We start from the raw sequence: 23,179 nt of genomic DNA, 5'->3' as shown, positions 1-23,179 counted from the left end.
CCCTAGGAACAGGCAAATAATAAGCCTAAAGCAAAATACATCAGTAGTGATAGAAAAGAAAAGAGCTAAGCAGAACAGGCAGGAATTAAGATAACTTTGTGCAGAATGTTAGGAAAAACTTACTAAAAAATACAGTGTCATCAGTTGTGAAGCTTCCTAGGGGCTGTCACAAGATCTTTTCAAACAAACGGAGGTAGAATATTGGGAGATGTACCACAGCAGCAATCCTGCATTGCAGGAAGATACAGGGTACCTTTTCCTGGCATCTGTCTGTCTTTTAAAGTAAAGGAGAAAAGATAAGGGAGAGCTTGAGGCAGCAAAAAAGTTTTTCAGAGGTCCATAATGGATGCTTAGGTCCTAAACCTGTCATTTTTAAAATCACCCTGTAAGAACAATGGCTCCTTATGTTTTAAGGATGAGAATTCTCTTCAGGTTATTTTGGAGCATGCCTCACTGAGCAGCCCCCAATCCACATACTGGCTCTGACCAGGCTTTTTTTCCATCAAGGATCCAGTCCATACTGTGGTTTTCACGCACCTTAGACTAAGGCCAAAGAAGAGGAAAAAACTCTTACAATGACTCTGCTACCGTGTCCTGGCACCACTGGTCCTTACCTGCTGCCGTGTGTTAAGCTGAACAGCTTAGTGTAACAAGGCTGCTGGACTAGAGTGAAATTAAATATTCCTTGAAGCTAAAGGAGGGCTTCTAAGTTTCTAAAAGGCACGCTCCCTTCTTGGGGTGTCTCGTCAGGTATTACGTTTCCTTTTGTGCACCCATCTCAGGCACCATATGCAAACTGCAGGTGTTTAATTCAAAGCTGAGATGTAGACAATCTCTGTGCTATCTTTACGTTACCTGGAATTTTCCAGAAATGTAGAAAAATGCCCGATCATTTAATTATTCTCAAACTGAGAAAGTGAGCAAAAAAATCCTTTATTTGTCTAGGTTTTCTTGCCCCACTAAAATCGATTACTTCTTTTTCAGCTGAGTATTTTGAAGAGGAACCTGAACCAGATGAATTATGCAGCAGTCCACGTTTTCATCAAAGCTGAGGAAAGATTAAAATGTCTTGTAGCCTCTAAAATAACAACCAAAACTCTGAAGTGCAGCTAACCCACAAAGTCCAAAGTAGGTTTGCTCTGGCTTTTAGGCTCATTTCTCTTTTGAGTGTTATTTTAGGCCATTTCCTATGGAAATCAAACTTTCTATGATGCTGTTGCCTGTCAGCTATATGTCAGTCTCTCTCTAATAACTGTTCATCCATTCTGTGCACTTCAGCTGGATCCAAAAGACTTGTTGACCTCCACGATAATTAGATTTCTGTTTAATAGCTGTAGTGGGTAAGACAAATCTGGACATAGTGCACATTCTTTGTAGAAAAGACTTATTAACACCTGCTCACAGACCAGTTTATGTCAACGCTAACATCCTTCAGGGCATTTAGGGAGTATCAGTGGTATAGGACAAGCCTATAGGTTTGCATTTTCAGGACTACAGTTTTACTGTAGTCTAAATAGTACAAAGCTAAATTTCCTTTACATTTGTCAGCTAATTGGCATCCATGAGAAGAAGTCTACTTGTTGGTTGGAACTGGACAACACACTGCAATCCATCAAAACCAAAGATACAAAAACTATTACAGAGATTTTGCCACATCAATCTTGTTATTCCAGCAGAAAAAGAATTTGCTGTTCCTTGAAAGAATATTGTACACATCACCAGAAGGCAGATTCCTGCAGAATGGTATTCTTGGACACCATACATACAAACAAAGACAATCAGGGATTCAAACTGATGAAGGCTTTGGATTGTTCTTCTACCAGAGAGTTTGACTGCTCTCAGCAAGGTGTGAACTAGTGACCCCTAGTAGATCCTGGAAACATGGCTGTAATTACTTAGTTTCCTGTTTTCTGTACAAATAAAGTATGCTTTATTTAAAATAATAAAAATTAAGTGTGTCTGGGTAGTAGAAAGGAAGGTAGTGTTCCTACTCAGTCCTCCTGCTGTGTTCTGGATGGGGTGGGCATCTCCAGGAGGAACTGAGAGCCCACTGGACTGTACAGTCTTGAAGGTATTTTTTAACCGAAATGATCCTATGATTTTAACATAGGAGACAGAAGTTTAAGTGTGATTCAAAACTAACTCAAAAATTGATGTTTCTAGGAATGGAAAACTATTTCCATGACTACTGTAAGCTATATAATGGTTCAGCAGCGAGGTCTTGCATGCAACTCCAGAGGTACCACAGCATCCATCTCAGCCCATCAAGTTTATCATCAGCCTTTTTCGTGCTTCGGTCATAATACTGAGAGTAGCCAGTGGCAAAAAATCCATCAATTTCTAAGAAAGCAACATGCAATTTAGTTAGTGATTGCTGTATATAACTGTTTCAATCATCTAAATTAAAGAGGACCAGCCTAACACACCAGATAACCCTTCAGTGGCTACAAAGGTAACATTATCTACTATGAATCTATCCACAAAGCTGATTAGCATTTTGTTAGCATAATGAGTGGAAAGCAACAGAGGCTTTAGCCATCTCCCTCAGACACTGTTTGCCTGAGAAACTGAAGAACTGGGTTTTGCTCCTCCCTTACTTCACATCGTACCCCTCCCCAGGTGTTCCCATCTCTAGCCAATTGAGTCAGTTTCAGCAGCTCTTTTCAGCTGCTATGCTACTTTCTCCTTTAAAAATAAAACGAAGGACAAAAAAACAAAGAACAAGACAGTTTTCTCTTGCATGCGACACTAACTTCCTGATATATGAGAAAACATGTCTGCATGACCCAGAACCAGGAGTTATACACTTTTTTTTCTCCTGTTTCCGTCTGTAGGATGCTCTCAACATATTGATACATACTGATCTGTTCTCTCAGCAAGATACAGTAGCAGTGGTTTCTGCCTTGTGTGGTTAAGTCTGGTAGTGGTGGAGCAACACACTCAGTAGTTACAGCTACAGCTGGAGGCCTAAGGGACGTCATTGGCCATAAGACTCTCTAAGCCTTATGGAGAACAGCAATGCTGTCTTCCCCAGCACGCACAATGAAAAACAGAAGCATTCAGTAGATGCTTGTAAGCAGAAAAGAAGCCAAGCAATCAGTTTTAGAGGAAAAAAGACACAGGTTTCCATATTTTTAGCATCCTGGGGTTGCTAAGCTTTGCAGTTCCCATTCTCTTTTCAAGAGATAAAAGCAGTGACAGCACCCACAACTGCTCATGGAAACCAACAGGTCCTCACATGTATGCAATCAAAGACACAAACCAAGCCAGAGAGTTCAAACCTTCCTTCTCTGCTTGCTCCCCACTGAATGGCCACTAGAAGTAACTCACATTTCCTCAGCTTCTCATGTGGAAGAACAGCAGCAGAACAGCAGCGTCACTGCTGTCACTGCAGAGCTTTGTGCCTATCCTTTGCCTCCTGCAGTAACTGCTCAGGTTGTCTTCCTCTCTCATATTCATCTCCACAGCTAAGTCCTGCTGCTTCTTTTCTCCAGGAAATCCTCCAAAACAGCCAGCTCTTTTGCCACCAAATCCATAAAAAGCCCTAAAATCTAGGCAATAATAACACAAATACAGCAGTATTTCTAGGGAATGTTTTATTTTCTTAGATACAGGCTACAAAAAGATGAAATTAAGGTTGAGTATGCACTGGTGATTCGTGGTTTTGGAAATACCTGGTCTTCACCAAAAAAAAAAAACACAAAAAAACAAAAAAAAAACCAACCAAACAAACAAAAAATAGGTATTGAAAAGAAATCCTCAAATGATTGCTACCAACTTAAGCTACAAACACGCTACATCTGGAGAAGCACGATCAGAGCACTCTAAATAACCTTACTTCTGCATTATAATGAAATAAAAACCACCACTGGTCCCAATTCACTTGCTTTTAGAGACATTAGATCTTCAGTTTTATTTTTACTTCTCCCTCTTCTTACCTTTTCACTACCCTGCTCTCACTAACTTGTATTACTATCAGCCGTTCAGAAACAAAGAGAAAGCCCCCAAAATTACAACTCTTAAAGCTCTTTAAAAATGACTACAACTTAGAGGTAAGTTATCCAAATTCTGTGTTTACAGTAAGCACTGCCATGCAAGAGAGCACTGTGACAGCACTGAAATCCCTACTACACAGACAAAACTTCCTTCTCTTAACTATGGACCCATCTTTACAGCTTCTTATTTCCTCTTTCAGTACTTACTTGATCCCTTGCCCTTCCACTTTCTGAAGTATGAAGCACGATGCAACAGTGGATGAACTTGAAGAGTATCAGAGAAAACCTGTGTGAGAAATATGAAACTATGGAAAAGGGCTTCTAATAGGGTGAAATGTATCTTTCATGGATTTACTCAGCACAGGCGATGCTCTGCTGGAAACAGAACACAACATATTTCAGGTTTGAAGTAAAGGCTGTTTTGGTGAAAGGTCCAAAAGAGGATGGTTGGAAATCAAGGTCAGGATGGATGCACAGCAGCCTTGTAAATGGGAACTTTTCTTATGGTCTAGTGAAAAATTCAAGGCCAACATTTTTGCTTTGTAACAGGGTATATCAAAGCAGTGAGTTAGAAACAGGCAGGCAAAAGTCGGAACTAGAGACAGTAACAGAGCAAATGCACTGCCCTGTGAAGTACGCTCGCTTTCAGATAGTCACTTATCACAGCAGTTCTGTGATAGAGGCAACAGACCATTCCGTTCTCCTTGCTGCATTCGGTTTCACACACGGCTATCTGCCCTGAGCACCAGAACAGCTTGCTTGTTTTCTTCCAAAGCAGCAGCCCTTGCTTATGGAGCTCTATATTTGGTCGTAAGCCACTGAACATCAAACAGCACAGACCCTTTCCTTATCACAACTATTTCCCTGAAGTGCCCAAGAATGACCACATCTCGTTCAGCACTTCTCAAGCTATCTTCAGCTCCAAACTTAGATTCTTCCACTTCACCCCTTATATTACTTCTAGTGCTTTGTTACAGAACAGAAATGCACCAAATGAAACGTGGGGCCGAATGGATTTCTTGACAAATTTCTCACTGAAATCAAGAGGGCTGGAATTTCATGTGTACGCTTCAAGACGATAGGAAGGGAGTGTTCACATTTATGAAATGGGGGTTGGATATTTATGTGGTGGCTATTTCTGATTGTCACTGCAAGGGCATGTAATACACAGCCAGACTGCAAGGCAATGGGGGCAAAATTCAAGCAGCCAGGAGGAAGACACCTGTGTTCCTCACATCACAGATGTATTTTAGGTGGACATGCACATTTATCTCAATTTCAAGCTATTTCTGATTATGAAACATTCTACAGCACAGTATGAATGTTGTACTTAAGCTGTTGAGAGCTTTTAACTGCTAAATATTCTGTAAAATGTTTGGCATTATTGAGAAACAAAATGATTTTCATCATACGTAAAAATGTCATCCATTTAAAAGTCCAAAACAAAGCGTCATTGAATTTCACATAAATGTGATGCTGTACTTCATTCCAAGGTGGAGAAAAATCTTAAAATAATCTACTTTGTTGTTGTTGTTTTGTTACCTATGCGAGCACAGTGTCTGTAAAATAACCACCTTCCTAGGTTTATAACGTGGTGACAGCTTTGCCCACCAATAGATGGAAGAGGGTACTTGCTAGGACTGCTGACATACCTTCAGCTGTAAGTGCTGGAACACGCTGCAGGAACCCTTTGTTAATTTGAGGCTGTAGGAATAAATAATTAGTGGGGGTGTCTGATTACCCCATAGCAGCACAGGTCCTGATGTGTCTGTCGCTGCACCTCGCCATGACGGCTATCTGGAGATGCAGCAGACTGGCTGTCGAACCTGCATGCAGCCTCTCTTGTGTCCAGCCCCACAAACACCGTTCTCTCTTTCCTAAAGGGAGAAGTCTCGTACATCTTCGAGACCCCAAACGTGATATTTTAACTGTGAAAATTAATAAGGCAGGAAGAAAACACTGAACACTAACAGCCTATTCTTAACAAGAACTCTTCAAAATGAAAATTACTAATACCTCAGTCTTTTCAATCTCCAGTTTCTAAAGCTCCTTCATTTATACAGAGATAATTAATAGAGCATTGAGCAATTAGGGACAAATGAAAAGTTTGATGACAATTAATGGTAAAGTACCTGCTGGTGACAACACAAGATAACAATTTTTGATCTTCTTATCCATAATGCATACACTGACTGAGCACTGCACATTACTGTTGTGCTCTATACAGCCAGCACAAGGTAAACCTGACTTAAACTGAATGCGTTTGTACACTTGGCACCTCCAACTGACACAACAGCATGCATCCCCACTACTTAATGTACCCCAATATGCAGAGTATTTAAAAGAAATACACATACATGTGTTACATATGTGTTCATATGTATATTGGCACACCGCCTATTAGCTTAAAAGTAACCCAGGAAAGTGTTACAAAAATGTACCCATCCTCCGTTAAGAGTACCAAATGTCAACTTTTGATTGAATGATATTGGTTATTGTGCGTATGCAGTCACCTAACTCTGTGTGTTCAGAATTGCAGGGAGATTATCTGCCATTACCTATAGCATGTCCTCAGATCTGAGCTGTGTTTAGAAAGTAGATACGTAGACAACACGCTTTTGTGCTTGAAAGCCAAGCAAGTGTGAAGTTTAATTAGAAAAAAAAATAAAGTACTTCTAGATTCATACTTAGGGTATGGGCACCAAAATATTTTGCACTGTAGCATCTCTGTTTGCATTTAAAGAACACGATTGTGAATCAGTGAGCTTTTGATGGTAGCAGTTCTAGGTTACCGTAGTGCTGCTGTATTACAACATGGAAAGCCACGTTTGTTTTCTCCATAGGCTTTAATATGAGGCTTCTTGCATTGTGTTAATATTAAGCACATTCTTGGGTTAAAAGCCAGTGTCAGGGATGAGCATCACAAATGCCTGCCTGCTGCGAGGGCTGAACAGCCCCCTGGAGCCACCAGCACCCCGAGTGCAGTGCAGGGAACAAAGAACACAGCAAGACCCGTGTTCTGTGCATCACACTCACACCAGTGTTTGCCCTCACTTTATAAGGAGCTGCAGCTTCAACCAGATGCTAATTTATAAGGAGCTGTAGCTTTAACCAGAGGTTGCCCAGATGTTCTGGTAACAGCGTGCTGGAATGTATTCACACCAATTCAAGAGATGACCATTAAAAAGCATACCTAAAACACCTCGCAAAGCAAAACGAGAATGACATTTTATATTCACAGCTAACCCACATGGGCAATAAAACTAACTGGCTCCTAAACTTCGCGGCTAAAGAAGGCAGGGAAGGAAAGCTCCTGGGAGCTCAGTGCCACATCCACCCGGAGCTGTGCCACGTCTTGTCGAGACAGCAACTTCTGCACCGCGCTCAGCCTTCACTTCCAGAGCGCCGCGACTTCGTAACGCCGTGCCACAGCAACAACCTCTGTCGCTACGAGTTTTAATGAATCCCTTTGATAGGCGTTTAATAAACGTGTGGTGTGGGAGAGAGAGCCGTTATCGAGCCCCCTTCAGCCCGCCGTTCGCTGCTTCATCCCGCCGCGCCGGCACAGCGCGATGCCAAGCGGCGTAGGACCGGACAGCGGCTCTCCTAAAAAAGAATCCACTCGCTCACGCCCTGAGGTTGGAACCCGGCTCTCTAGGCGAGCGTTTAATCCCTTCAAGGTTTGTTACACACAGCCGCAAACTTTCAGATGAGGGGAAAAAGAGGCACAAGTTGTGCAGCGCGAGCCTGAGGTAATGACGGGAGCCTGAAATTATTAACTTCGGAACGACGTTGCACCTTTTGAAAATGAAGATCGCGAACTCTCGCAAATACGACACTGCTGTTCGTAACATGAGGCAGGAGAATTAACACAACGTTCCGCCGCTTTCGCGGCTCCGAGCAGCGGCTTCTCCCCCTTCTCGCTCCCAAAGCAGCCGCCGCCCGCCCCGCATCCCACCCGACGCGATTTAGGCTAAAATCCACCGAGCCCCGCCGGCGCGCACCGACACACGGCCCCAGCTCCGGGCACCGCCGCGCCCACCCCGCCGGGCGATGCCGCCCGACCCTCAGAGTTGCTCTCGGGGCTCGGGGCACTTACGATCCGGAGGACGCCCTGGAGCAAGACGAGCGGCAGCGGCTGCAGGTGCACCATGCTGGCTGCCGTCTACGAGGCGAATCCCTTCGCGCCGGCCTCGCGCATCTCCGCTCCGGGGAGAGGGGGAGGAGGGGGGGGCAGGACGGAGCGCGGGGACGCGCTGTCCCCTCACAGGGCGCGGACGGGCGGCGGAGAGCCCCCAGCACTGCCCCGCCGCTCCGCGCCGCGCCGCTCGGCTCCGCGGGCGGCCATGGCGGGCGGGCGGACGAGGAGGGGGGGGGACGGAGGAGGCGGGAAGGAGGCGGCCGCACCGCCGACTCCGAGCTGCGGGGACCCCTCAGAACCGGGGCGGGGTGGGACCGGGCTTTGAGGTGGACCTTCCCGGCAAGTTTAAAGCCGAGGCGCAGCGGCCGCCCCCTCCATCCCTCCGAGCTGCCGGGGCGGTCCGTGCCCCCCGCAGCCCGCCCTGACCTCGCACCCCGCGCTCGTTCTGAGAGGCGTGCGAAGCGTCCCGCCCCACTGCCTGGCGCTTCTGTGCTTTCCTCGCGTGGGTCTGAACCCCCAGCCGCACTGGAGGTGGGAGGTTTCAGTTTTCAAACCCTGCCCGTTATTCACAGTTTAGTTTCCTAATTCTGGCGGCTCTGTCGCGTCTTGTCACCACACCCGTGTTCAGGTTACACTTTGACCAGCCCTGCGTCTTCAGCTTTTAAAACACCCGGCGGTGTTAAGAGCTTTGGAAGCGCCTGGGAGAAGCCGTGAGTTTAACGCACGATAGCGGTGATTCCTGGGGGTTGCGTCCCACTGGCTCCTTCCTTAGACCTGCTGCTGGATGTCTGACAGAACGTGTCATGGGATGCGAACGAGCCACAAATTGCATTAATATCATCACAGAATCATAGAATCATGAAGGTTGGAAAAGACCTCTCCGATCCCCAAGTCCAACCCCAGCCCGCCCCACCACGCACACTGAGCACAGCCCTCAGTACCTCATCTCCACAGCTCCTGAACCTCTACAGGGACGGTGACTCCACCACCTCCCAGGGCAGCCTCTGCCACTGCATCGCTGCTCATTCTGAGATGATCATTATTTTTTTTTTTAACCTAATTCCTCCATTTAAGTTGAGAAACTACACTGAAGCGTAGCAAAAGGAGACTATATCTAAACTGTACAGCTCTAAAATGGAAACTAAATCTGAACGGAACTACTCTAAGGTGGGTTAATATGCACCAGACTCAGGAGATTCAGAGAAATACCCAAACCAGAGGCGCTCGCTGAATCAGTGAAGGCTGCTCCGAAAGTAATGCCTCATATTTTATGATGTTAGCCCATGATCTCACAGGCAGATGTTGGGGTACAGCAGCAGAGGTTGAACCTTCCCACCAATATTCTGTGATATTTTGTTGTTGCTGTGCCACACATGGGCAGCAGAGGGGCAGACAGAATGGTGTCTGACATGGAAGGGTGTATGGAGCAAAGGTGTGTCACTGAACTCTTCCATGTGGAAAAAATGGCACCCATTGACATTCAGTTAATGACTGCTGAACGTTTATGGAGACCAAACAGTGGACGTGAGTACAATGTGGGGTGGTTGGTGTGTTTCAGCAGTGACAACAGAAGCAGTGGGTCACCTCCCCTGGGGCAGATTGTTATGAGCGTGGCATGCAGGCTCCTGCTCATCACTGGCAAAAATGCATAGCTGACCGTGGTGACTATGGTGCAAAGTAGTGTTTTGCAGCTGAATTTGCTTTATCAAATAGTGCTACTGTGCTCTTTGTGTCTGGAGTAGTTTCCATTGAATTGAACAGGAGGCATTACTTTTGGAGGTAGCTGTGCACTATAATATAACACAGTTAATTTTTTTAACACTATAGGAAAGTTCTTTTTAAACCTTGACTTTTAGCGACCTTTTTTAATATAGAATAATCAACATAAGCCACATAAGTTAGGACTTAAATATCAGAATGTAAGCCCCCAACTCTCTTCCTACCAGGGCAAAAGAAACGACGATCCCTACAGCACGCGTGAGTGGAAGGATCTCTGGCTGCGCACTCGGCTGTCCCTGCGTTCTGTGCCCGGCCTCGGCTCCCTGCAACCCATGCAAACTCCTCGGGCGCTCTCTGCTGCTCGCAGTGCCTCACTGCCCGCAGAGCTTCTGTGAGGGCTTCGTTTCCCCGTGACGAATCGCATTATGCAGCGGGGTGAAGAGTATTATGCAATTAGATAGACTTATGAAGACTGAAGTCGGATGAAGTATTTAGATAGATTTTTTTTTTTTTTTTTTTTAATGAAAAGCTGGGCTCTATAAATTCAAGGAAAGCTGAATTTCTGTAATTGGCTTTTAATGGAACAATAGCGTTTAAACTAAGTACTGTAGTTCTATCCTATTAAGTACAAACAGACTCAATTTCAATGACACTGACTTTGTCACACAAGCTATCAGAAGCTGGGCCTAAATCATACTTTTTCCAGATTAACCAGCTGCAAATGTTTGTAAAGTTCTTTGAAGATGAGAAGTACCATGCACATTAAGTGATAAGAAGTATTGTTATTTGTACTACTTCCCAGAAAAGTCACAGCAATGTTGGTTAAGAACGGGATGTAAGGCTGAGCTCTGCATTCCCTGCATGGCTTTGGCTTCAAACATCATTGGAATGGGGAAGTGAAAATTTTCTGGTCTAATTTTAAGCACAGTAACAAATAGTTGCTTAATCTCAGGAAATAATATTTGCAGGAATTAATCCTGCTGTTCCATAAATGAATTGATGATACGGCTGCCAAAAGTGAAGTGAGAGCTAGGTCCTGCTTTGTTTTGAGACAGTGAAAAATACCTGTTTAACACATGTTCTGTAGTGCTCATGCACAAAGTCAATAGAGATGTTTGTTCTTTGTCAAGTTGTTTATAAGCACAAACAAGTTCAGCCTGTAGTTAGCACTGAACTCATCTGTCATTTGACCCTAATTCAATTCTCTTGTGCTCCACACTGATTTAAAACATTGGCTTTGACCACTGCTCTTGGCTCTCTGTGAGAGTGTGAACAGATTCCACGTAAAATAAAAAAATTAAAACTCCTTGAATCAGGGTGAGCATCTAAATTCAGATGCTAGCAGTCTTGTGGGACATTATTAATGTTTATTCTGTCTCTGTTGGAAATGCATTCAGTGATACATGGTGTTATCCTGTTTTCAGTTTCAAGAATATGTCACGTACTTGACTGTAGTGCATCTCCTTTGCTTTGCTGTAAGCAATAACTTCAACTTTCCATTAGAATTCTTCTTGTGGTCCCTGATGTGTGTGACTGGGTACGCTGCGCAATTCTGTCTTCTTTCTTTCTTCTGTTTCAGTTGTTCCAATAACGTTACCCAGATCCTGCACGCTGCTGACAGCCTATCAGTTCTGTGTCACCAACATGTTTCAGCAGTATGCTCTTAAGTTTTAACTACTAATTAACTTACTGAATAGTAGTGGTCCCAGGATCAATTCTTGATGAACTTTTTGATTTCATTCCAGATCTGTAATACCATCTGTTAAATCATACCTTACGCTCTACTTAACTTTCCTGATCACATTCTACAGCATATCCAATTTTTTCCCCACGGGACATCCAATCCCATTTTGACTGAGGTCTTGATAGATGACTCTATTTGACGTGTCTAAAAAATTATTAATGTCATCAAAGATTGGTAATGAAATGATCATCCTACTTGACAAACTTCCGTTTTTTGAGGGGGAAGAAAAAACATAGAAAATAAGACAAGGAGGAATGGTTTTATACTAAAGCAGGGGAGGTTTAGGTTAGATATTAGGAGGAAGTTTTTCACACAGATATGAGGCACTGGAACAGGTTGCCCAAGGAGGCTGTGGATGCCCCATCCCTGGAGGCATTCAAGGCCAGGCTGGATGTGGCTCTGGGCAGCCTGGTCTGCTGACTGGCAGCCCTGCACATAGCAGGGGGTTGGAACGAGGTGGTCAGTGTGGTCCTTTTCAACTCAGGCTATTCTATGACTCTTTGAAAAAACACTCAGTCCAACACATTTATTCCATTTTCTATTTACCTATGTTTTCAAGCCTTTCTTTTTTTTTCTATTTCCAGTGGTTGTGCACATTTCTAAAACTCATGTTTGCTGATACCATATTTCTTGTCCTTGGGGAGAAGAACTGAATTTGTTTTTCTACATATATATGCCATTCCTGACAGTACAGATCCATTACAAATGCTTTCTACCTGACTTGCAGTTTTCTGTGCTGGTTATTTTATGTTGGTTCCCTGAGACCACTTCTGTGTCTAGACCTGTCTGAACACATCAACTGTTGGACCCCAGTTTTGCCATGGTTTTTAGAACTTCCATTATCACTTTTTTTCCCTACCCTTTGTATTATCTACATTTGCCTAATATCCGGAATCTTCATTTATATTGAAAACCAAAGCAAAGACTCATTTTAGAGTACATCTCTGCTGTCTTCAGTTCTTTTTTCATCCTAAAGAAATAGTGCATTGCATTTTTCTTTCCATATACTCTTTTATGAGGCTGAAAAAATGCTGGCTACTTTTCCATTTGAATTTTTATGATTCTCACTTTATTACACTTCCTGACCTCTAATAAACACATTAGCTTTCATTATCAATCCTTTTTGTCATTTTTGTGGCCTGTGCTTATCTTTTATATTTTATCTGGCTAGGCCCAGCACTCCTGACACTGTGACATTAAGAACCTTAGTTGCCAGCCTATTTTTATGTTTCGATTCATTGAATTTGGTCAATATAAAGTTCTTTTTAAAAATCACTGTAAGCTCTTTAAATGTTGTAGCTATGCTGTAAGAAAATCAGGCTGTGTAATTTTTATTTTTTTATTTATTTTTTTTGTATGCAGTGTATATATAGTGACTCTCATACAGTTTAATAGAATCATAGAATGGCCTGGGTTGAAAAGGACCACAGTGCTCATCTAGTTCCAACCCCCTGCTATGTGTAGGGTGGCCAGTCAGCAGATCAGGCTGCCCAGAGCCACATGCAGCCTGGCCTTGAATGCCTCCAGGGATGGGGCATCCACAACCTCCTTGGGCAACCTGTTCCAGTGCCTCACCACGCTCTGTGTGAAAAACTTCCTCCTAATATCCAACCTAAACCTCCCCTGTCTCAGTTTAAAACCATTCCCCCTTGTGCTTTCACTATCCACCCTCGTAAAAAAAAAAAAGCTGTTCCCCCTCCTGTTTATATGCTCCTTTCAAATATTGGAAGGCCACAATGAGGTTTCCTCAGGGCCTTCTCTTCTCCAAGTTAAACAAGCACAGTTCCCTCATACTTTCTTCATAGGAGAGGTGCTCCAGCCCTCTGAACATCTTAGTTGCTAAATCTTAATCTCACCACTTTTTCTTTATGGCTGCAATAACAGCAGCATTTCCTCTTCCTTTTCTATCCATCCATTTCCCTCCTGATTTTTCTTCATTTGTGCTTCCCTCATTCATCTGAGGTGCTCAGCTGTCTTTATGTAGAGCTGTAAGCATTGCTTGAAACAGAGATTGCCTTTCCACTGGAATTTTGTATCCCATCAGTTAACTCTTTTTCTCAATGCAACTAGTGCACTGGGTCTCTCTGTCATGAGCAGTCTAAATAGAGAATAATAGTCTGCTCCTGCTATTTACTGCTGCTGCTCTAACTCAGTTAATGGATCCGTGCAGCAGTGCTGACAAGTTCTAGTTCAGCTGCTGAAGGAGTTTATTACACATTTAGATTTAAAGCTTGCTTTCAGAGGGCTCCAAGTGATCACAGTACAGAGCTGTCGTTCCTCTGTACACCACTTTTGATCTTGGAAACCATTTGAAAGAGTCACCAGTACCCACTGGCTCCTTTTGAATTCCTATAGTACATACATATTCAAAGAAGTTTAGAAATGAAGCAAGGAAAGTATCACACAGTTCAGCAGTGAGCACAGATCAGTGTGCAAATAATAAAATCACACCCAGGTCAAATTCTATGGACCAGTGAAACGTTTTCAGTAGACATGCTGGCACTACCAGAAGAAGATCAGTGAGAGCAGATCACCTATTAAATGAGAGGCAGGTTGTAATGCCAGTCAGTACATTTAAACCTTTTTATGAACGTGAAAGAACGAATAAAAAGAGAAATCCAGGAAATTAAAATATAATGAGAGACAAAACACTCGAGCAAATATGAAAGGAATTGATACGAAGGGAGCTAGAAGGCAAATTGGTAAAATAGTTAAGTTTCCATAATATATATGCTATGGCTAGACACATATAAAACAGGATCATGGCAAGTATTTTATAAGATGTCATACTGAGAAAAAGTACTGCTGAAAATGTTGTTTTAAAGGCAAGTGACTTGTCTGCAACCGGTTAAAAAGAGCTACTCAATAAAACTGGCTTTAGAAGTTGTATCAGCTAGAGTTACTGTAGTGCTAAATATTCGTATAGAGCAACCATAGCAGCTGAGGGCACGGTGTCCCTGCATTAATACTCTCAGACTTTTTTCACCTTCGCTATCATTAATGTGATCATCAGAAATGGATATATCCTTTCACCAGTTAATTTCTTGCACAGGAGTGTTTTATAATTTAGAAGGGACTCTCACGAGATTCATTTCTGTTGCAGCCTTCCAATTGATGGTAGCTCTAAAATGTTGTTATTTTTCAAAGGTTTTTTGCAAGTGAGAGTTTTAAATTTTTAAGTACTTTTTTTTCCCCAGAGCATATGAATAAATAGTATCATTACAACTGTACCAAGTTGCTTATGTTTGAACCACAAGACAAAGTAAGCACACCTGCATTATGACAAAAAATATATGCAGTGTAATTCTGCTAAAAAAATTCCTGCTTAACATTATGAAAAAAACATCAGAGAGCCTTGCTAAAATGAAGGCTGTGACTGGAGATTAGAATTTGCTATTGCATTCATCTAGTATTGAAAATATAATGTGATCTTTGGTTCAGTGAACGCTTCCAAATCCACTTCACTTTCACCTTTATTACAGTTCTAAGTCATAATCTCTTACATAAAAAGAAGCAATTTTTTTCCACTGTCAACTTTCATATGGGGAGTGATTATAAAAATCTGCATGGGACACGTGTGATTGCTGAGTACCAAGGTGAACTCTGGGTAAAGCAACTCAAATATTGAAATGTTTTTAGAGCTTTAGCTAGTCAAGAAGACAGAAATACAATAATGTGTCTAAATGAACTTTTTCAAAGGTAGAGTAAAAGATACATTTTTAATATATTTATAAAGGGGTCACGCATGGTTCTTTAAATGATTGTTTTTCTGGCCAGTTTGACCAAAATGGTTATCCCTTTGTTCACATCATTTCTAACATAACCAGTGATTTGAATCACTGATAACAACACTGTGGCCAGCATCTACCTTCATATATTTATCAGCAATTGTCAGATTGTATTACTCTGTTTGTCCCCTGCATGCAATTCATGGGTAACTTCTACACAGCTATGCACAAAGTAGGCACCCTAAGTGCATACTGCAACAGCCTCCGGTACCTTTTGGGGGTTAAAATGCTTCATGAAACATTGAGAACATGCATGATGTTATTGGAATAGTTTAGAGCAGGTCCACAAATAACACAGGTGTATGAGAACTGCTGAGTTGCGGCCTGAACCACTGATTGAACACCTGGGGAAAGGACCCGGTCAGCTCTGGGAGCACAGGTGAAGGCAATTGATGGGGTGGAGCCTGGCTGCACCTCTCTTAGACCTCATTTAAGGGCTGTTTGCCACTGGGGAAGCTTTTCTTTCTGGAGATCCTTTCTTGGTGGAGCTTCTCTGTGAGAACCTAGAATCTTCTGAGATAGGTGAGCAATCTTCTTCCTTCATAGCACCTTTTGTATTGTGCTGGTCCTTCCATCACTGGTTTTGTAATGCCTTTCCCATTGTATTTATCTGTCCAATGCTACAACTAAATATGTATTCAGTTGCTTCTGGATGTTTGTACAAATTTGTGTGTTTTCTTCACCATCTTCCACAGTGCCAAAGCAATTTTTCACTAGATGGCTATTTATACATGAAGAAAACCTGGAATCTGTCATGCTTTTCTGGTGTCAGTTCTGGCTGCTGATGGCAGTACCTTATGGCAGGGTTTGTGCCTCCCTGGCTCCAAGCTTGTCATTGCACAACCAAAGTGAAGAGCAAACACAATACATGCTACTGGTTTCCTATACTCAGTACCTTAGAGATAAGATAAAGAATTGGAGCCTTTAATGCAAGCCCTGTTGCTGCACGACTTCTTATAGGTGGTGCAGAACACTGCAGCTTCAAGTTAGTTACTCATCAGTCTGTCAGCTGAAACTTAAAAATGTATTGAATTTTTCTGCTTCAGAACTCTGAAGTTTTCTTTGATATCCAACATAAAATTTTGAAGCTTAAATGATCAGGAAAACCAAAACAAAATGAAAAACCCACCAGCATTTAACATCCCTAGCTTTTAACAAGGACACTGTTTTTCACTGTAAAGGTGATTGTATTCTTTAGCATCTTAATTTAGGCAATGATGACTGCCTCTCCCTCTGTCTTCCTCCCTGCTTCACTCTCTTGTAGTCCCTTTTCCATCTTTATCAGTTCTTTTTTTTTCTATTTGTTCTCAGTTTTGTGGTTGTTGGCCCTTTAATGTGGCTGCACCTGGTGCAAACATCAGCCTGCTGCAATCACTTAAATTAGTGACCCAGCTGGGAACAGGGTGGCTGAAAGAGGGAAGAAATGTTTCAAGAAGGTGGCTGAGGATTGTGGAACTCAATGTAAATCTGATGGTTTTTGTTTAGAATCCAGACCTGAAACACTGAAGAGATTTGGGTGGAGCAGTGCTTTGGTTCTTCAGAGATACAGCTTCCCTCTGTGGATGAAGAGAGGCAGACCTTGCCTTCCAGGACAGCCGTTAGTGAGATCTGGCATAGCCTCCTGTGAAGGTGCTTGGTTCATTCTGAGCACGAAGAGCTCCAGAATAAATCAGAGGGACTGAGCAGGTCTTCCTGAAACAAGGTAGGTGGTGTTTCTTTTTCTTTCTCCATTGTTGTTGTTTGGCTTTGGTTTTGATTTGGCATTTGCTGGAACTTGGTTTGAAAAATCTGTGAACTCTGGAGACTGGGTGCTTGGCATTTGAGCAAATGTGGGAGAAGCCTGGCTAGGAGAATTGTTTCTTGCTTGGATAAGAAGCCTAAGAGCACAGGTATGGGTTTGTAAATAAGTTTGTGACATATTGCAGTCAACTCTATTCTGTCCTTTGCTGCAGAAAACTTGTCTTAACAAGGGCAAGCTGCCTGACATTGGTGGTGTCGAGGCATTTGCTGTGTGAGTTAACGTTCCAGGTTGTTCTGTGTTGAGCTTTGGTTTTACCCTACTCTGAATTTTGGGGGATAGAAATACGTATGAGGATTGCAATAAAGCAATGATGCCATGCTTCTTTGAAAGGTCTAGAACAGATCAAGGTGACCCTGTCTTAAAAAGTGGTAGCAATGAGTCTGCAATGGCTTTAAGGTTATGGGAGTCCAGGGTTGTTGTATTGGGTCTGATACATCTGGCCTGCCTGGAAGACAGCACTTCTGCTTCAGGGCCATAAACCTGGAGTGGCTGGGCACTTAGAAAAGGGGTGTTCAGCTGGCATCTCTGAAGAGGTTTGCTTCCTTTTATGGAGGAAGGAGGCATATATATGTTCTGTTGCTTTCATTTTGATATACTGAGTCTTTGAAAAAATCTGTCACAGTCATTTTATCTAACTTGCAGAGTTCTGTCAGTTTTTGTATTTGTAAGACTAAGCTTGAAAGACCTGCGGAAGCCTCTTCAATCTTTAAAACTCTCAGAATTGGAGAAAGAAAGTACTGACAGATTAATAAACTACTATTTTTTAATTCTGAGGGTGCAATTGAGAGGGAGGTGGAAAAACAAGTGTTTGCCCAGGTGGATTTCAAGAGTTGGGCTTCTTGAATCAGTAGAAAATTCTCCAAAGTGTTATAAAATTAAAAAACAGACTTCTTTGATCTGATGATTAGTGGAAGCAAGTACTACTGTAACTTTTCAATCAGCAAATATCATCAATAAAGTAATGAAGCAGGGGACGTATGCTTTGTAGGATTAAATAAATCATGAAAGACAGCCTGGGATTTTGTGCAGTCACGCAGTTCTGTCTTATTAATCAGATCAAGGAAGGCACGTGTAGTCCATCTAAGTGCTGGGAGTGGAAACATTACTTAAAGAAACAGATGTGCTCAATGATGTATTGCCTACAGGTCAAAATTCATTTCAGGAGTCAAAATCATTGCTGTGAATAGATAGTGCTCCATGTCTTGTCATCAGTGACCCTTCCAGCCAGTGCAAAGCAACAGTAGACATAAACTTAAGATGTGTTGTGCAGGTCTTGCACACCAGGGCAGTTTGACCAATTAACCCTGCAGTTTACATTTCATGCTGTGCTAACAATGCATTTTGGATGAAACTTGATTAAAACAAACAAACAAAAAAAATCATAGAGTATCAATTTACTGGGGGCAGAAAAAGCATTTGAACTTTTTTTTTCCCTGCAAAGCAGGAATACGATGTAGATGGACTCAAGTGCTGCTTGGTAAAACATGCCAGAAAATGTCATTTAGTAATTGCAGTTCCACAATTCTACAACATGCATAGCAGTTTCCTTGAAATACCACTATTAATGTTCTGTGGCAACTGGTATTTAAGATGAGATCTGTTGACAGTGGTGCTTCATGTAATGTATGCGGTAACAAAGCCTATTGCAAGGAGTGGAAAGATGCTAGGACATTGAGCATAGAAAAAGCACTGTAGTGGGGTGGTTATACTTGTTGGCTATACACAGCAACCTCTCTTGTGCTGATGCACTCCCAGAGCATGCAGGTTCTTAAACCACCATCAGCCCTCGTGGATATCCTGCAGTTACTCCTCAGGCAAAGGCAGTTGCTTACCATTTCGGGACTGCTTAATGAGACTCCAAGCATGATCAGTCACCTTGTAGTATGCATGTAGTCTCAAAGGAAAATCATTGACTGTAGACAGGAGAGGTCATTCAGGATTGCCACGAACAGTTTCTGATATTCCTGCAGTAAAACTAAACATCATAGGCGTTGAACCATCTGCAGGAGTAAGTAGGCCTATTGTTGTTTAACTTAGTACAAATGGGGAGGTCTGGCATGTAATTCTATCTGCTTTTGTGCGATCGGTGCTCCTAAACAATAAGTTGTCTGCTGCTATCACAGTTGAGTCAGAGTTGAATGAGGTGCGAAGAGGTCCTTTTATTTTAAGTGCTCTCTGCTTCCTCCCAGCTGCAGGATTTGACAGTAACTGAGAGAGTTCTTCATCAGTTAACGTCAGTAGTTGTGTGTTTTTCCTCAGAACAGCCTGTCATACCTGTAACCCTCTTTCTAGGGGCTCAGCTGCCTGTGATCCAAGCCCCAGCTTGCGCACAGCAGGTCCGTGTAAACGCAGCTTAGACTTCTGAGAAATCTGTGATGCTGATAGAAAGCATCAGATATAGAAGTACAGGGAATATAGCCTGCCAAATAGGAAAGGTGAAACTACTGAGATAAGGTTGGTGAGAGTTGTATAGACAGCAGCTCAAAGACTCCAAAGGAAAACAAACATGAGTTGTTACACAACTGCAAGAACATAAGGGGTCAGAGGATGGCAGTGCTGCAGCATTGAAAAGAATGGAGGAAAACCTTCCTCACATGATGTGTCTGGTTGGTAAATATTGGTTGGATGTCATCTCTGGAGCAGTGACCTTCTGAATGATTAGATTAGACTGGTTGCTCATTAATCCCTGAAATCATCTCTGAATTGGGCAATAACCAATTGTTTTGTATTTTTGCATGTGAACCTCCAACTCCGAGATCTTTATCCATGATAGAAGTTGGCTCAGGTGACTGAGAGAGGGAGAGTAAGGTGGACCCAAAAATTTCTCTGCTGAGAGGAATTGCACTAAGTCATGCCTTCAGATTGTTCTGAGCACAGCTTATATCCTCAGCTGATTATACACTTACATCTTACTTCTAATTCCTTTCTCTTGTTCAGGACAAGGCCAGGTTATTAAAAACATCATCAGACCTTTCGTCCTTAGGCAAAGTACAAAGTTTGGCTGTAGTGTCTCTTATAGGTCTCAGCTGGCCTCTGCAGCTGGACTGCTTCTTCAAACTACTATATCTTTCATTTTTTGGTCTCATTTTCAAATCATTCAGTGCACTCAAGGAAAGAGTGAGAATACACTTTTTTTTCCCCTGAAACTTCTGTGTAAGGAGAACTGGGAGATTTCATGAACAGTTACATGAAATAGTTCTGCAGAGAAAGGAACTTATGTAAGAATGGGGGATGCCTTATGCCAGCAGTAATAGGAAATACACTGTGAAATTGTGGATGAAATCTGAGACTATTTGTTTACCAGCAACATTAAAAAGATGACGGAAGTATTTTCTTCTTAACGTCAGGCACATCCAAAGTTTTAGCTTCAGTGATGTTAATTGCCTGCATGATGTGTGAAATATGCTTCTGTCCCTGGTAGCCTGCCACATAAACCAGACTTGTAGTAATTTTTTGAGGGTGATGGTTGCTTGATGCTTCTGTTATTTGTACCAGAGACTTCACCAAAACATTGCTTGCTACAGAATGTGGCTAGATTGCTCAGCTCAAGCCTACTTCAAAGCCATAATTGTTCACTGGTATTAGGCACAGTTGTAGAAGTTTGCTGAAGTGGTGAATATGGATAGTATTAAACTATAAACATTGTAACAGTGGACCTAAAGTTTTCTTGTAAGCAAAGCAATTCATCTTTTGGGTGAAAAATCCTTAACAGTATGCAACATGTCTAAGAAGAATTTCAGAGCACTATTCTACAATGCAAAATAGCTTTTGTTTAAGTTTTGAAACAAAACAGGCTCAGCAGGCACCCAGAGACTATTTTGTCCTGGCTGGATGTCCAAGACGAGACTAAATACTTTTCAGATACAGAATCAATCAAGAAAAAAATGTATATACAAGGTAACTAAAAGTATCCAGGCTCCTTGCATCTGCACACACAAATTCATTCTTTTTCTGACTTGCAGACCGTATTTTGCATCCTAATAGTGGGGGCAGAGGGCAAGAAGTTGGCTTCATAATAAATTTTGATGTGTTTTCTAAGTCAACTTAGGTGCTATTTAACCTAAGCATTTGAATCTGTTCAGATCAGATATTACTGGGGCAGTTTAATGGCTTTTCTATTTACCAGAGACTGCAACCATTCTCTTGCCTCTGCTGGGCTGTGGTCTGACTTCTATCACATTTCAATATCAATGCTGTTTTCCACAAATGACTTCAAATTAAGTGAAGTTCTTTTTCCTATTGTTGTTCATCTGTACATGGAGTAACCCATCCTTCTCTCTATGTACATATGTGAAGTCAGCTCTGAAGAATCTTCTGTTATGTAAACTCACCCTGCTTTAACAAATACCATGAAACTTATCTGTAACACTGCATGTGATCTTCATATTTCTGAACGTAGAACAACGTTTCTGAAAGCAGATAAATTAGAACTCCAGTTCTAATGGAGGAGGTCCCATTCCTAAGATATGTTACAGAGGTTAAACTGGGCTATGATGCCCAGTTTATGATTCCCAGGGAGATGGAAAGCTGGCTTGTACCACTGGGAGCAGCTGGTGGGTTCTGGCATGTCTGCTCATGCAATATTATTGCTGTTTAAATATATATTGACATTAGATCCTGTTGCCCCCTTTTTAACCTTGCATTTGTCAACTGTTACCTCAGAAAAGATTCCTTCTTTCCTTTCTATATTATGATACATCAAGCTTATTAAGATGCAAAGAAGTTCATTTACTCCATTAATACTTCTTAGCAATATGATCAGTTTTTGTGTCTTTTCAGTTCATCTTTTTCAACTCAAAGCACAGTGAATTTCAAGGTTGAAAGGTGGATTTTTTTTGAGATAGACCATGGTGATAACTGCCTGGTAATGCTGCCCATGAATGAGCAGGTGGTTTTAACTTCAGCTACTTGGCAGATGAACTCATAGAGACAAAATAGTCTGAGGAGCTGTAAGAAAAAGCCTGGGGGAATGCATGGTGCTCCCACCTGTCCAGGGGAGCAGAGGGTGAGCCCTGATGTGGCCACCAAGACACAAATCCACCAGGCCAGCTCTGTTGTGGCAGCCGTGCAAACATTACAAGCCTGAACAAAATGATTTTGCTGCTTTAAAAAAATACATATATGCTTTCATGGGAAAGGCCCTCCTGAGGCTTTGCTTTATTATGACTTTGTGTGTGTGTGTAGTACGCTGTAACATAAAAGCACTATATTGTTTACAGAAGTTCTGTCTTTCACTACAGAGCTGAAGCAGCTGTTCCTTGCTCTATAGATAATGTGATGTTTTGGCCTCTTCTGTGGGATGGGGAGGGCTTAATGAGATTGCTTCAGATATGAAAGTGGGGGGGAGGCAAACATCAAGAATATAGATAGATTTCTTTGTTGTTGTTAATGTATGTTTTGAAATGGCCGTGTCATTCTGGCTGTAACAGCATGGTGACACAGGGATGTGCCAGCTGGTCCCTTGATTCTTTGCACTTTGATAGAAGCTGCGTATACTTCAGTTAGTGAAAGAGATGCATCTAGCCTCCCTTAATAGGGTGAGAGAAAGCTGCCTGTTGACTGTGTGAACTTGATTATAGCTAGAACCTGAGTTTCCAATCCTGAGATAACCACACCCTACAAATTGAAATCAACCTTGTGCATGATGGAGAGAGAAGCTCTTGTTGTCAACAGAGCAGCATGTAATAACTATAGGTTAATACTTACAGGAGCAAACTGCATGTTACAAGAATAAATAGCCAAGGCCATTCTTTCAGGTATTGGTTTTGAAAATGTGAAGATTAGGAATTTAGAATGACTGATGCTATGAATTATTTTTAAAATTCTCATATGGAAAACATTGAACAGCATTTAAATTTTGGAGCCCAGTACGTTAGTAGTCTTTAGGGGTGTGTGTGTGTGTGTGTGTGTGTGTGTGTGTGTATACATACTGAGCTATCCTGCTGCTGCTTGTTATATCAGTGGGAGAGGGGACGTTGTTCAATAGCACTG

At 42.2% G+C, this 23,179-nt stretch overlaps 1 protein-coding gene and 1 long non-coding RNA gene across 2 annotated transcripts in view; one reads left to right on the top strand and one right to left on the bottom strand.

The window, feature by feature from the left end:
* NXPH2 (neurexophilin 2) overlaps nucleotides 1–8,370 on the bottom strand; it is a 32,508-nt gene extending 24,138 nt beyond the window's left edge. Inside the window, exon 1 of the mRNA XM_052675719.1 lies at nucleotides 8,095–8,370. Coding sequence (XP_052531679.1) covers nucleotides 8,095–8,148 — 54 coding nt within the window. The 5' untranslated portion in view covers nucleotides 8,149–8,370. The remainder of the gene's footprint in view (nucleotides 1–8,094) is intronic.
* A 7,446-nt stretch (nucleotides 8,371–15,816) lies between these two features.
* The window catches only part of LOC128077361 (uncharacterized), a 189,300-nt gene continuing 181,937 nt past the window's right edge, over nucleotides 15,817–23,179 (top strand). The window contains exons 1-2 of the long non-coding RNA XR_008204945.1: nucleotides 15,817–15,909; nucleotides 16,873–17,089. This is a non-coding gene — a long non-coding RNA (uncharacterized LOC128077361). The remainder of the gene's footprint in view (nucleotides 15,910–16,872; nucleotides 17,090–23,179) is intronic.

The sequence above is a fragment of the Tympanuchus pallidicinctus genome, unplaced genomic scaffold, assembly GCF_026119805.1.
Source record: "Tympanuchus pallidicinctus isolate F22 unplaced genomic scaffold, pur_lepc_1.0 scaffold15, whole genome shotgun sequence".
In the NCBI taxonomy this organism is placed as follows: domain Eukaryota; kingdom Metazoa; phylum Chordata; class Aves; order Galliformes; family Phasianidae; genus Tympanuchus; species Tympanuchus pallidicinctus.
This window is presented reverse-complemented; position numbering and strand designations above follow the sequence as displayed.